The 15907-nt window shown below is 41.0% G+C and overlaps 1 protein-coding gene across 1 annotated transcript in view; it reads right to left on the reverse strand.

Annotated features, from left to right (window-relative positions):
* Positions 1–4068: 4068 nt before the first annotated feature.
* Positions 4069–15907, reverse strand: part of SNX10 (sorting nexin 10) — a 36044-nt gene continuing 24205 nt past the window's right edge. Inside the window, exons 5-7 of the mRNA XM_071735654.1 lie at positions 15695–15793; positions 7282–7497; positions 4069–6840 (exon numbers count right to left, since the gene is read on the reverse strand). Of these exons, the coding sequence (XP_071591755.1) occupies positions 6762–6840; positions 7282–7497; positions 15695–15793 (394 nt within the window). The 3' untranslated portion in view covers positions 4069–6761. The remainder of the gene's footprint in view (positions 6841–7281; positions 7498–15694; positions 15794–15907) is intronic.

The raw sequence follows: 15907 nt of genomic DNA on the forward strand, positions 1-15907 counted from the left end.
GACAAAATATATTCTTTGCAAGAGCACAATCAAACTGTAATCTATTGGTCCGGGTTGTTCTTTTGTTGTTGGTGGTGGTGGTTTTGGGGTTTTTTGTTTGATTTTTTTTGGTTTTGTTTAGTTTTAAACTAAGGACATTAAAGATATGATCCAGCTTCTTAGCAGGCTGCCAAGGAGCTGGATCTACTTCACCCAAGAAGACGTAGTAACCCTTCCCCAAATAGTCTGCAGTTTGGTAAGGGCAGGTCTCCAGCACCGTGCTCGACCCCATGGGAGTGCCCAAACTTAGATCTCAGAACTTGAGGTTTGGTACCAGGGATTGTGATGATGGAAGAGATGGATGAGACTGGCCAGAGGATTCAAGCCACACTGTCTTTATTTGCTGCAACTGGTTTTAAATCTGCATTTGCAATTACAGCCTTCGCAAAAAAATTGTGGCTTTACCGTCAGTTCTCCCTGTTTCACATTTTATCCTTTCTCCTGATAATTATGCAGAAAAAGCCCACAGGAGCAAACAGTGGATCTGATTGATCATGGGGGAGGAATGTTCAACTACCAAAAAGCATAAAGCAAATAAACAATGAGAAAAGGAAAAATACCCCTCCATCTTCGCATGGCATTTGTCACAAGAGTAGGCAAACACTTTGCAGGGAGAAATATGATGATGTCTCATGGAAACCTTTTAAAGTAATTTCTAACAACTACTAGCACAGTCATTAACAGGTTGCCAGGAGAGAAAATAAAAGCTTCTAGACTGTTTCCATACAGTCTGCACTCAGTGTTATTACTATTACATCAATGCCCAGAAACGATAATGGGATGAGGGCCCTCTCCAGCCAGGCATCATGAAAACCCATCCTGAGAGGTCATTGTGAACCAGCAGACAAAGGGAGTTGTCTCACTCTTGTCGTTGTACACAGGAATTTGAGGGACATCATGTTTGGGAGTCACCTTTGCTGCAGTAGCCTCGAGGTCTGTCCTTGCTGCCCCCAGACATGGCCCTTCCTTGCCCTAAGCATCTTTTTCCCTGCTGGGGTGGGGAGGGCATCACGGTCCAGGCTGGAGGGCAGGTACCTCCCAGGCCCTGCTTCCCCAGGTTCACAACCCAAATCCCTTTATCCCTAAATCCCTCCAGCCCTTGGCAGCCCAGGACCCGCTCTCAGGACCTATGGTGCTGCAGTCCCAAGTGCTCAGTGCCTCCTGGGAGGCTCCATCTGAAGGTCTGACCAGGAGGCAGCAAGCCTCATGCTGATGCTGCAGACCTGGCCTTTGGGCACCTTCCCTTTCCACCATGCCAGGTCTATCTTCATGGCATGTTCATTTGTCATGGAGGCAAGGAGACCCACTCTGGTGCCTCTGCTCTCCAGGATCCATCCTTCTTCTCCCTCCCCCTGCTCTGCTCCATACATGAATATATTTATCTCTCTCTCTCTCTCTTTTTTTTTTTTTTTTTTTTTTTTTTTTCCCTTCCCTTTTGGTATTTATTTCTTTTTCTTTTTCCCATTACCCCTTTAATGCAAAGCAGGGCTGCTGATTACAAAAGCAGCAGTTTGACTCGAGCAATAGGTCTTCTTCACTAATCCTCACTGTCATGGAAATTCCAGCTGCTACAAGAATAAGAGGCTCAATCCATATTTGCCAGCTCTAATATGAAATCTGTCAGGGCCCAAATTAATGAGTTCCAAATTCCTTACATCACGATAACAGGTTAAGACTGGTCAATTAATTACATAAATCCTTCCCGATTCATTGTGCACTTTCAGGCGAGATTGTGTCTTACATAACTGGGTGACAGAAGGCCTTTTGGCTCCTGTTGTTCCGCAGAAAGGCCTCCATTTAAGCGCAGCCCGCCTGCCACGGAGGCTGCTAAATGTCACGCCTTGGATTTGCGCTGGCCCCTAATTGCTTTTGTATATAATAACAATAATTATAATAATGAAAAATAATAATAATATCTATATTATTCCTTCTTTAAATCAGGGAGCTGCCGTGCGGGTGAGGGGGGGGGTTTCCCCGTGGGAAAGCAGGTGCAGCATCGCCACCCCCGCCCCCTCTGAGCCCCATCCCCAGCGCGGGGGGAGGGACGGGGACACCTCCCTGTATTCCCTGCTCGCGGAGCTGCGCGGCTCCGGGAAGGACTTCGGGATGGAGGAGAGTGAACAAAACGGTGAGGGAACAGTGAAACCGAGAAACAAACGGAAAAAAAATAAAAAATCCTCTGTAACCCCCGTACAGCCGCTCGCAGCCCGACCCCGCGGAGCCCCGCGGTTTCCATGGCATTGCCAGCTTCCCCTCCCCGCGCCCCGCCCCGCCGCCTGCGTCTCCCGGCCCCACAGCGCCCCCTGGCGGCGCGGAGCGGCGGGGCGCGGCCAGACAAGACGGAGGGGTGGGGGGCCTGGAAGGGGGGGGTCGGAGGAAGCCCGGGGCGGCGGGGATGGGGCTGGGGGGCAACGACGGGATGCGGGGAGAGTGGGGGGACGGGACACGGAACCGTTCCCGGCGCCGCCCCAAAATGAGACCCGGGCCGGCGCCTTCCGCAGGATGGGGATGGGGATGTGGGGGGAGGCGTGCGGGAGCGCGGGCGGCCAGGCGTCCCCCCGCCCCCCGGTTTTCCAACCCCGGCCCCCCCTCGTCGTTGCCATGGGCTGCGGTTGCCCCGAGTTACCGGATCAAGGGCGGGCGGTTCCGCTCCCTGACAGCCCCCACTCCCCCCCATCCCCCGGCACCGCGGGGACGCGCGGGCACACGCGTGCGCGCAGGGGCGCGGCGGGGCGGGGGGCAGCGGCGGCGGGGCTGGGCCGGGCGGAGCGGGGCGCGGAGGACGGCGGCCCCAGGTAAGGCGCTCGCCCCGCTCCGCTCCGCGGCTCGGGGGGGGGGGAGCGGGGCCGGGCGGGAGCGATGCTCCTGCCTCTCGGGCATGGTGCCTGCCTTTTTTTTTTTTTTTTTTTTTTTAAATATAATATATTTTTGCCTCCCGCCCCCCTTTTTGGTTTTTTTTCCGGTGATGCGCGGTTCCCCGCTGCCGAGCACCCAGAGCTACTGACAGCTCCGGCACCTACCCACACAGGCAGATGCGACCACGGGCTCCCAAATTAAAAATAAATAAATAAATAAACAAACAAACAAACAAATAAATAAATAAATAAGAAATCGAGAGGTTTAACCCTAAGAAGAAAGTTTAATTTTTGTTTTATTGAATTATTTTCCAAGGCGGCTTTCTTCCAAATGACAGAGAAGCCATTTAACAGAGTATTTTTAATAGAGAAAAAGAGAACAATTGTGTCTTCTCTCTCGAGCACTTAAGACCTTTCGGGAAAAGACTCAACCTGATACTGAAAATAATGGTTTACATTTTTTGCAACGATGTAAAAGCTAATGGGGAAACAGCCCCTGCCTTAACGACTCCCTTAAATTCTCTCCTAAATTACAAATACCGTACACAAAACCACACACTTTTGTCCTACTCACCACCGAACAGGCTGACTTTTTCTGCACCCTGTATTTTACAACAGAGCAAGGCATAAACTCTGCATACCAATATAAATTCTGCTCTGGAAAAAAAAAATTCAATGTATCAGATGTCAAAAAAAATATTTAAGACACAGAATTTGTGGTTTTATAGGGTGGAGCATTTAGAGAATAAAAATTCTTATAAAATTAAGTTGTAATTTAAATGAAAATTTAAACTACAATTTTCTCATCTTTCTTGAAACTGTATTTCATTGAGACTGTAACAGGTTGGTTAATGCTAGTTTACAACATTCTTAGATACACATTGTGGAATCTGATAGCACATATGACTGGAGTTATTTTCACTTCTTTACATTCTCTACAAAACCAGTAACAACAGAAACCAAACACAAAAATAGTTGAAGAGTAATTACATTTGGTAAGTCAAAGTGATTAGGATATTGATATTAAAATAAAGGAAATCTTACTGGCAGGTTTAAGCACAAAATATAAAGTAGGAATATAATTACTTAAAAGCTTTTGATAAATCATCGTGAAAGTAAGAATATAAAATTCCAAGATGAAGCAAAGTCTGAGTGAAGAATTATTGCAAATAGATAGTAATATTATAAGCTTATTAGACTATATTATAAACTATATTAGACTGTTTAACAAACTAGCAGGAAATATCAGCATTATTCAAAAATGTAAAATGAGAATCAAAATACCATTGATCAACCAAATCAAAAATACATTACATACTGTTGAAAAAAAAAAAAGAAAAAAAAATAAAATCACCAGATCATTGGAGTCACAAAATACATTAAAAATACATTTTTTTACATTTAAATTTATAAGTTACATTTAAATGTTCCAAATTAAGCAGTCTTAAAACACTTACATGCAGTTACACACAGCTGACCCAAAACAAAGACATACAAGAACACTGAATACTTTTCCTTCACCTTCAGTAAGAAAAATTCCAGTAACATTAGCTACACAATGTTCAAAAAATAAATATTTAAACAAATTTTTGTCAAAACTGGAAAAAAGTTCTTAGAGTGGTCTTGGAATTTTTGCACAGGGTAACAAAAAAAAAAAAACCCACAACAAAACAAAACAACAGAACAGCAATAGAACTATTACAAAACAAGCATTTCAGAAACATCTTCAGTTTGAAAACACTGGCATATATAAACTCCCAGAAATAAAAAATTAAAAAGTAGCAAAGGTTCTCTAAACCTTGCATTTCTGTAATTTTCATCAGATATTGAGGACATGTTAGTAAGCCAGAATTATAAAGTGCTTCAAACAGTTTAGTTAAATCTTTTAAAAGAAAATTAAAAAGTCACTAGCCTAACATTTCATTATATAAAAACATTAATCTTTTTCAGCTATAACTCCAGATTTTGGTTTTATATTTTTCCCCATCTCTTAAATAAGTTTGTAAAGTAATTTTTCCCTGTACTGTACCATCTTAAAAAAAAAAAAAAAAAAAAAAAAAAAAAATTTTAAAAAGCCAAATAATCAAACATCTCTGCCTGGCAAGAACAGCTATTTTAAAGCTACCTTTAGTGATAACTTGTTGCTTTAATTATATGTTACCACTTTTACATTCAAATAGCTCTGCTGCTAACTCACAAGGTGAATAGATACTTTTGTGCAATCCAATAAGACCAAGCAAAAAGAAACATGGATATTTATCTTATAAAAGAGCTACCATCAACAAAATACAGTGGATGGAAGTAGTTACCTAAGAGATGTCATACCTCAGACTATTAAAACACGTTTCTGAAAATTATACAGCTTCCCAGCTGGATGCTTTAAAAAAGCATGCCCACACATGCCTATGCTAACCTTTATTGGCTGGCCATTTAATAATCTGTTGTTTCTGTAACTCCCAGGTTTAAAATGCTCCTTCTTTAAAAGGATCCACAGAATTCTTTAAAAATACAAATATATGCATGTATGTGTGTGCGTGTGTCTGTGTATATATGTGTGTATATATATATATATATATATATATATATATATAAATTTCTAGGCTGGTTACTACATCACTGAAGTTAATGGAAGGGATCAGACCCCCAAGTTCTTTTTAATAGCAGTTAAATGTCAAATATAAATACAACACCACAGCGAAACATATTCCTTTGACAGAATCTGGGACAAGACACTATGCAGCTGCTGTTAACAATAATGAACAAAACTGACGTTTAATACAAATCAGGGCTGGTGGTTATGAAGTTGTGCTCCAGCCTGCCTTTTGCTTGTGAGAAAGTCAATATTCCAACATGTTAACTACAGCCACAATGAAATCAGCAGCTCCTGTTACCCCCAAAGAGTGGAGAGGTCCCCATCCACACCACGTGTTATAGCCAGGTGATTATCATCCTCTCGAGAGGGAGATACTCTCCATTTCAGCTGCTAAACTAAAACATCTCTCTTGGCATCGTCAAATATTGGTGCCTAAAGTTAAACATGATGAAAATAAAATCCTGGCCCTGGTGAGGTTGATGCAAAATTCAGCTATTGGTTTCAGTGGATCCTCATACCCAATTTTCACTGGCAACAAGTACCTGTAATTCACTGGGAACTGAGAATCTCCAGCAAACAAGGTATATTTTTTTTTTAATATTTCTAACTTTCTAACTTCTAATTTTAATATTTCTAACCACGATCAAGAATTTTGGCCTTCAGTTCTTACACATGATACAACCAGGCCTTCCATAAACATTACAGAAAGACCAGGGGAAGATATAAATACATCTCAAGCTGCCAGCAGCATATAGTTCATACAAATGTTGTTTTGCTGATGTTGCTGAGCTACTTTAAAAAGTTAATACCTTGTGGGGTATGTAATTTCATCGCTGATGTCAAATGACTTCTGAAGCTGAAACTTCTCTGATGCAAATTACAAAAAGATGCTTTGGATATATTTGGTATGATATGCCAGCTTTTAAGCTGAGGAATTAAGTCATCTTTATTTTTCAGATCTGAGACATATACTCACGAAGGGAAGTATTTTAACCACCACATATGCCAGTAGAGCAAGACTTACCCAACACAGAGAGTTTGTCATAAAAAACAAAATGCAATAGGTAGTGTGTAGACCTGAATCAATGTATTAATAAATCAAAAAAGACATAGTATCAAGGTCTGAAAATTTTGTAAGGACATATGGTTGTATTGGCGACAGGTCTGGTAGGTACACGTTACCAACCAGCCGTGTTTACACAGCACAAGTAACCAGTAAACAGAGAAGAAACCACTTTGTATTGTCCATACCATAGCAACACAGGAATGATTTTTCATGATTCCTCAGAAGCTGGGCTTGCTTTACATCCACATGAAATGCTGTCATCACTAGCTCTGAGCCCGGAGGATGAACTGCAGAAAAGAAGAGTGGGGGGGGGGGGAAATAAAAGGAGGAAATTGGTTTTCACAACACACTCAAAGCCTGAGTAACAGAGGAGAACTTTAATTATCTCCAGTCACAAAGAGAGACAGGAAATTTGGACTTTTAATTAGCCATTTGGAGTGCAGTTGGATATTTTTTTAGCAAGATAATTTAAACGCGAATAATTCAAGTCTGACTAAATGAAATTCACATAATCAGAATGCAGATAATTGAATTTCTACTGCATTCATTAATTCAGTGTGGAGGTGTGTGTGAAGACTTCTATGATGAGCTGTCACAGCTCAATAAAATCTCAGTCAATTAATTTTTTCATTATCTTAGTATTACATCAACAAAAAAGCGAAGCGTGCGCGCACGCGCGCGTGTGTGTATTTACAATCTCAGAAAGTAAGGAAATGCAGAGAAATCACCTCTCCGAGTCAGACTCCACATTGTTTTTCCCATTTTTTCCCTCCTCATCTTCAATAGGAAAACGTCTGTTCAAGGAAGCAAACTTATGAATTGCCTCAGCAACGGAGTATTTGGTCTGCCCAGACACACACGCCTCCATGTCTTCAGGGCTGAGCTGAGTCTGTAAGAAGAGGTGAAGCCTACTGTCCGACAGCAGTAACGCATCTTGTAGGACCCTGGAAAAAGAAAAAGAAAAAAATGTTTTTGTGTAAATGCACATACACACATTTTGAGTTTTACCAGACCAAACGACGTCCTGCTTTTAAGTTTTCAGATGAATCCTAAACCAGTAACATAAGGTAATGAACATATTAAAATGATTAGGTGTGTGTTACTTTCATAGTGCGTTATTTGGAATTTTAGGTGAGTAAAACCACAAAGCTAATAGTTAGACAATCTACTATTAGAATAACTTCAAGGACACTTCTTCCATTTAACCATCTGTTATTGCCACATGGATCAATTAATGACTTTTAGGCAGTTGGAGGCATATACTCTTGCAAAATTTGGTCTCCATCTGAGAATTCTTTTTTTTTTTACTTTTTGTAATAGCTATGGCTTTTCTAAAAATTACAAGACACCAGTTTATTTGGTGAGGGGATGAAGTGTGTACAGAGAGAGGACTTCAGACACAAACAGTGTCAGGACCTGAAATACCTGTAAACAAAAGCCAACACTAGCCAAAGTCATTGATGCTTTTACAAATATGCATATATTTAAGCTAGAATGAAAATGCTAATACTGAACATTGATTTAAATTTACTTGCAAATTTTTTTCAGCTAATCTTAAATACTATTTCCTTGCAGCTATTCTTTTCAAAAGTCCATTTTAAATTAAATCTTCAAATAAATTTAGTTAGCACAGAGCATTTACTTACATCAAGTAACAGTAAAGAAGATGCAATACATTCCAGTAACACAGAAACTTGTAGAAATACTTTTACAAGGACGGAGAAGTGAGGACCATTACCACCTTTTTCTTTTGGGGGGGGGGGGAGAGGAGTGGGAACCAAACAAAAACCACAACTTCACTACAACATTTCTCTGAAGAAGGAATTCTTTAATACACAAATCCTAAAATTAGTAACAGACTCTTTTGTTTACATGTACCTGTAATTTTACCCATATAATACACAGAGCCTATGGCCATACCACACACAGAAAATCATTAAAATATCTTTTAACAAATTAGAATTTAAGTGTCAATATTTACCTATTTCTACCCATTTAGGTTACTAAAGTGTTACCAAAAAAAGTCATTGCTTTCCAATAGGAAACAAGAGATGACATTAATGTAAGAAATAGTAAAAGCAAGAAGAAATATTGCATTCTATAGGTACTCTGACTAAAATGAAAAGTATAACCGATTAGTTCACTCTCTCAAGTAAGATTAATGTGTGTTTGGACTGTAATGTTTTAAAACACAAACACGTACTGAAAACAGTTCTCTAAAGTAGCCAGCATTACAATAATGTTTAATAAATACGCTAAAGTATATTTCTGGCTGCAGCTAAGCCTATAAAATCTGTCAAATCAAAATAAATAATAGGAGATACCTAACTGAAAACGCAGGATATTTGTGTACATGCACATTTCATTTGCCTAGCTAAACACACACACAGTTTCAACCAAATAACTCAAACTTTGGCACTTGCCAATGAGGAAATGTCCACAGCAACTTTAATGATCTACCTGGTGCATTTACATTTCAGTCTTAAAAGGACCAGGTATTGCTGAAGTTCAAAATAAGCACATTTTCATACTACAGAAAGCCTTTTTTAATCCCCTCTAACTTCTTGCAATTTTACTTAAAAATAAACACAGCAAAGAGACATCTGTGAAATCAATGCATGCAGTGTATTAATGTACAGAAAAACTTCTTCACAGTCTGAAAGAAGCCAGGAAATGCTGCATAAAAAATCATTCAAAACACAGAATTTACAGGTCTACACACCTTGACAGCAACTGCTTCATGAATACAGTTTGAAAAACCATCGTTCAGCGGCCACTAAAAGAGCATTTCAGCCTCGACTCTTGATAAACATGTATTCCAAACAAAGACAAACATTACAACAAAAAGGAAAATTAAAAAATATCATTCCAGACGATACACTTGAGGGAGTAAATATGCTTCCTCCTTTCTTCCTCTTATTAAAAAAAGAAAAAAAAAGGAAAAAAAAAAAAAAAAAGGAAAGAAGGAAAAGAAAATTAACATGCTGGAGTTTATTGTAGAGTAACTAGAGTTTTTCCCAGGATTACGTGCACAATGAGGGGATGCACATTTCTGCAATTCTAACATTTGCGTGTCTAATACCAATTAACCCAGCAAAAGGCCAAGACGTTAAATTCTGTGGATGGCATTTAGTTTCAGATTTTCCTCTTGCTGTACCTTCAAAAGTTTCCTTCCAAGCAGCGAAAACACAAGTAACTAACTGTTCATGAGATTACACTACACTTACAGCTCTGTTGCCATTTGAAATGTATTTTATTTTCTTTATAAAATAATGGGTAATCTTTAAAATTGATTCTAGATGGTTTGAGGCATTACACCAGAGAAGTAATGAGCACTAATGTCAATGATATTGGACACAAATTCATTTTAGCTTTATTTCATGTCCAGTACAATTCTGCTAAGCCTTGAACTGCTAAAGCACTGTTATTAACTCAGCAGTAACCTAACACATGGAACAGCAAACAAAAGTGATAAGAGTACAGACTGATCAGGACCTCAAGGCTACTGTCCTTTTTCTGCAGCTATAATTCAATTTCCAATTTTACTTTACATTGGACTCATTATTTCACAGTAATTTTCTCCTCTGCTTCAGAGTGCCATCTGGAGGTGAAAGGAGTGAAGAGAAACCAAGGCAAAGAAATGGGAAGATGTTCATAAAGCTAATCACATGAGAATATGTATTTTTCTATATATGTTCAGAAGGGGGGGAAGGAATCAGACCCTCAGTGCATTTTGCAAACCATTTAAAACTATCCTGAAGGCAAATATATGAACACCTTTCACTCAGTCATCCTCTTGAAGGTTTTCTTCTTCCTTTTAATTAAACAATAACCCCTGTTTTTCCCCCAGCTTCTGAACCAACAGGTTAGATCGCTTTTTAATTGCATCCTTCAAGCAATCAAAAAGAAAATAAATCGCACGCTATCCATAAGCATTATGTTTTCCTGTTCAAAATACTCCTCCTTTGAGGAAATAACCGTACGTTGTCACCAGATGTTACTACTAGTATTAAGTGCTGCTATCACAGTTGCTCTCCGGGGCTTTCCTTCTCTGTCCTGGGGACTCACCATTGCAAAGGGCCGCACATCTGCAAAAACACCAGACTCGGCTCCAAGGACTTCAGGGGGGGGAAAAAAAAAAAAATTAAAAAAAAAATTTGAAATTACAGCGCACCACTCGCCAAATTAAAAAGGCAGGAGGAGAGGCGGAGTGTCATAATTATTAATACTCAGATGACTTGGCAGAGGCTGAACGCCTGCGCAGTCCGAACGTGACCAAGCGGCACTCCCGGCGCTGCTCCCGCAGCTCCATTGCGGGATCCCGGGCGCGGAGCTGCGGCTGCAGCCCTGGGAATCAGCGCTCCCTCCCATGGCTGGCAGTGATAACTCCTCTGAACTGGCCCAGCACGCTGGAGAGAACAACAGAGTTTCTGTGCACGCCTGGAATAAGAAGGGAAGGCTAAACCTTGGCGAGTCTTGATCCCATCAGTAGTCATTACTTGTCAGAGATCTCGCTCCTCTCGGCCAGATTGCTCACACGCATAATGACTGCTTATGTGATTAAGGGGGATGAAGGGTAAGGCTATATGGTTGAATTAGAGATAATAAAATATTTCTTTCTTCTTTTTTTTTTTTTTTTTTTTATTTATTTGCAGCCATGCCAATCTTTGTAAGCTTTCAGTAAATGCTCGTGATCTCTAGCCCTTTAAAGAAGCTGGGTCAAAAAGCATCACTTCACAACCAGAAGAAAAAATGTTTTTGAGAAAATGCTGGATAATGCACATGAGGACTTCTTTTCTCCTTCCCTGTGTTATGGCAAGAACATTTACAAAAGATGAAACATGTGTTTTGTCTTATTTGGACAAGGTCCAAAATCTGGTTTTCTTCAACATGATTTTATTAGTTATATTATACATTGTTCTGCTGGAGGAAAACAACATATGGCTGAACTGTACAACTTAATCCTAACTAAAGATTTCCTGTATCTACTGTAACTTAATACAATGACAGATGCACACTTGCATGTGTCTGGAAGGTTAACTCTCCGATTTTGTTTTTGACAAATTTATTCTCCCCATTTACATCATCATAAGAGCGAGGGGGGAAAAAAAAAAAAAAAAAAAAAAAAAAAGGGAAAGAAAGAGTTGGAAGGCAGGGAATGACAGCCTGTGCTGTGGTGCCCTCTACTGAGCATCCTGTCAGCCCCAGCACAGCAAACAAAGCCCCGGTTTCCTCTTAAAAAAAGCTGTTTCCTCCCTCATTTTTTATAAGAGGAGAAATGTTACTGAGAGCAAGCAACTGTGGAGCAACTGCTGGGCATCTGACAGTGCATATGTTTAAGGAAGTGGATAAGTTAAGGATTAAGTGACACGTGCCTTCTAAGCATTATTCACTTCACTCACCAGATAGGAAATATTACCAGGGTCCCATTGAAAAGAGGCAGACACCACTTGGCTGTGTAGATCCCACCTACCCCGAGGTTGCCCATGCTCCTGCCTGAGCCCCAGAGAATTGGCATCCATTCCCTTGGAGCCAGACTACCCCTCTCCTCATCCCCCAGGAGAATACCTAGTGGAGACTCCTCCACCTCCAGGAAAAAGTCCTCTAATTCTACATGAGCTTTTTTTTGGGGAAGATGAGGTGGAGGGCAAAACCTCAGCCACCTCCAGAGAATGGCTCTGCCTTAGGTAGGTGAGTTTTGGGTGGCTTCTTTGGCACTGAGTGAGCCTGACCCACAGCCATGCAGAGCAGTAACACTGTGGATGGGTGCCCTTCACCTTCTGCATTTCTCAAAACTCTTAGTGTGCCTTCCACCCCATCTTAAACTGCCTCTCTGGTAAGTAATAGAAGACTAACCCTTTTTCCTAAACCACATTTTAGGCACCCAACTGTATTCAATAAAAAAGTGTCAGTGACTGAACTCAGCTTCATTTAAAAGAGTTTTGTTAATTAGTTTTCTAATACATGAGCAAAGACGATCTTCTGTGAAGGTAATCTAAATCCCAAAGTTAAACCTGTGCAGCTAAAAAGGGATGAAAGCAAAGAGGATCTTACAGAACCTAGTAGTACAAGGCCGTTTTCATTCTGACCACCAATTTCAGAATAGACTTCTCCTGTGGATTTACAGACATCCTCAAAGGTATGAGAATACTTACCAGGAAAAACACATAATTTTCCTTATTCTTGTGAAGCAATACATAATTGAAGAGGGGCGAGCTGACTTCCGTTAATGCAAATGACCTCTTGAAATATTAAATTATACCCAGACAAGAAGTGAGCTTCACAGCTCTTCATCACTCAGAGATAATAACCTGTAAGATGAGCAGGTCTTCTTACCCTGCACTTGCGCAGTACAGCCCAGCCCAAATGAGACACCTGTTTCCAGATTTCACCAAACTCTGGTGCTTTGCTTTAGCTTCCAACTACTGGCCTAAATCTGACACCACTGTCAGCAAGAAGAGGCTTCACAAAGGCTCTAAGTATGCACCTTGCCCCATGCTAACTCATTCTGCAGGGACACATGAAGGAAGAGAAGAGAAAGTGATAGGTGCTCTTGTATAGGCAATATGGAGGAGTTCCTAGGGCTGAATACCAGAAAGCTTCCAGAGCTTGATCCTTACTCCCTGGGTATGTGGCTCCTGGCCAGACAGATGCTACAGCAACCTGCTTACACAGCAATGGGCACAGGGCACAAACTGAGACTCTGAAAGATCTAAACACCATTTCAGAGATGGTTTAAGGTTCTGAGAACTTCGGAAGAACTTCCACTTAAGCACAGAGAGGAGCTCGGGTTCCTGCATCAGCTGTGAGCACTTGAAAAATGCTGTTTGTGAACCTCTGCCCTGGAAGGTCCACAAAGGCTCAAAACCCATTTCTTCCCACTGTCACAAAGAAACACCAGTGGGGCTGAGAGCTTGTACATGGTGACTACTGTCACTGCTGGGGTGAAGGGAGCTCTCGGATTTGCAGGTTTGATTTACACCACCCTATGCAACTTATTTCTGGCTCTTTTCCTCTCCCCTTTGTAATACACCTGGGAAGTCCTGCTTCTCCTGGCATTGCCACACTACAGAACATGCAGCATCCAGACCCAAAGATAGATATATATAGATACAGATTATGTAAAGTAATATCTAATATATAGGTTATATGTTATATATAAATTGTATATTGTATTAAATGTAATAATACATACTGTATATTATTGGTGATACATATATAGGTGCTCAATGATTCACACATATCATAATCATAACCTTTGATTCAGATGCATTAAAAAAAAAAAAAAGAAGTGTGAGGGGAACAAAATAAAACAAGAAAACATAATGGCATCCTAGATGAGTCAGAAAAGAAAAAAAATCTCCTCTGTAAGCAGCAGCACAGAGGTGCCAGCCAGCAGAGGGCAACGGTACAGCACATAAGGTGCCAAGCCAATTCATCTCAACACAACTCTATCTCGAAGAATTCTTTCCAACTGCTCCCCAGGGCTGAGTGAAAGCTGACACCTTTCTAAACAGCATCCAAGTTCACATATTTAAATCATTATCTTACAGAGATCTCTTCCAACTCCTGGGCGAGCAGCAGCAAGGCAAAACGCTTCACTCGCTGCCACTTTCTGCTGTCAGTGCCCATTTAAGTTATAGACACCACAAAACTGGAGAGGGAGGATGTGTTTTAAGATAATCTACCTTTCACTTTTTGCAGCACAGACAGTCTAGTAAATATTTCTGATGCTGAAATACTTTACCTTTTTACCAGATTGGCCTCTGCTATTTTAAAATGAGGCTTGTTTTGGAAACACAGTTCCACGAGACAGCACAGTTAAGCCAGAGCTGCTCAGACCTGGGGACCTAAACTACCATACTCCTAGGCTGAACATTAAGGTTATTGCCTCTAGAAACAGAGTCACTATTTCACCATCCTTTTTTCCTGAGGTGCAGAAAAAAACCTCTGAATCTTCCCTGCTTTCCTATCTTACACACCTTCAGCCAGTACTTATTATCTCTCCTTTTGGCCACAGATCCTATGTTACTGCATACAAAATATTACTCCTGCAGCAGCTAGCCCTCCCCCACCTTCAGCTGTTAAATCTAGCACATATATCTCAGGACTCTGTCTGTTAGGAAGGCTTATAATTACCGTATACTGACTGGAAAATTAGTGGGTCCAATATTCCACTGACCACAAGACTTAAAGCCTATTTAAATTACTAATTTTTTTTCCTTTGCTGTGGCAGTTCTGATCCATGGAAACACCAATACTGAAAGAAGACAAGTAGCCTCTACTGGCAATATTTCACCATGACCTTAACACAAGGGGTGGCTAAAGAGAGGCTGCAAATGCACTCAATTCCTGCCCCAGCAGCTGTGAGCAGCCTGCTCTTACACCAGCAGTGCCAGGGTACTACCAGAACAGCAGCAAAAGCAGAAAATGACACCAACAGGGTATCTGGCACTGCAGAAGTTGACATGGCTGCAGCAGCAAGACCGATGGATGCAAAACTGAAACCTGCACAGTACTCCCTCCTAAAGATGGTCAGCATCTAAGATAAGGCTACACCCTTCCTCTACACTCACCCTCCACACAACCCCACAGGTGAATGCTTTTATACAGATTGCAGCTGTACTGCAAATGGCCACAGCTGCTAGAGCTTGATTATGCCAGTGAAACCAGTAAACAAAGTAACTGGCATTATAGGAAATACCTGTGTTAGGAGACCTTGCCATACAATTTCCCCAGACTTCCAGGGGCTGATCCCACAACAACACATTTTCCATGAACATAAAGCAGGAGAAAAGTCTGTTCTTTTGTATGAGAACGTCTAGCTCATTCCTGAAAGCAGCTAGACACAGATATCCCAATGAAAGATCTCCCAACCTTAGTATGCGACTGCAAAGTGACATAAATCCAAAACTGTTATTTATAACCAATGCTATGAAGCACTGCTGAAGTTTCCTTTCAACCAATAGAGCTGAAGTCACGTGTATGAAATATGACTTAGCAAATAAAAAATAAAACCAAGCATGTACCATGTGCAGATGACCACACGGTGGCTCTCAAGTACCAGGGATGAGCTACTGTACACCAGAAAACAGGTGACATCATAAAAATGCCAGTATCTCTAGGACAGGCTGTACTTACTTCTCCAGGAATTCCTGCAGACCCTGCCGGCGATGGTCCACATGATGGGGATTGTTCATGTTGAAAAAGGGAGTTTTAGATGGCAGTTCAGGTAACTGTCTGTATAAACAAGAAGCAAAAACACAGTACAGACTAAGTCTGAAACAGCAGAGAAAAATGCAATGAGCAAGTGCCAACCCCTAGCACATGAAATTCATGGCTCGTGTTCCGGAA

This window comes from Heliangelus exortis, chromosome 2 (genome assembly GCF_036169615.1).
Source record: "Heliangelus exortis chromosome 2, bHelExo1.hap1, whole genome shotgun sequence".
Classification (NCBI taxonomy): domain Eukaryota; kingdom Metazoa; phylum Chordata; class Aves; order Apodiformes; family Trochilidae; genus Heliangelus; species Heliangelus exortis.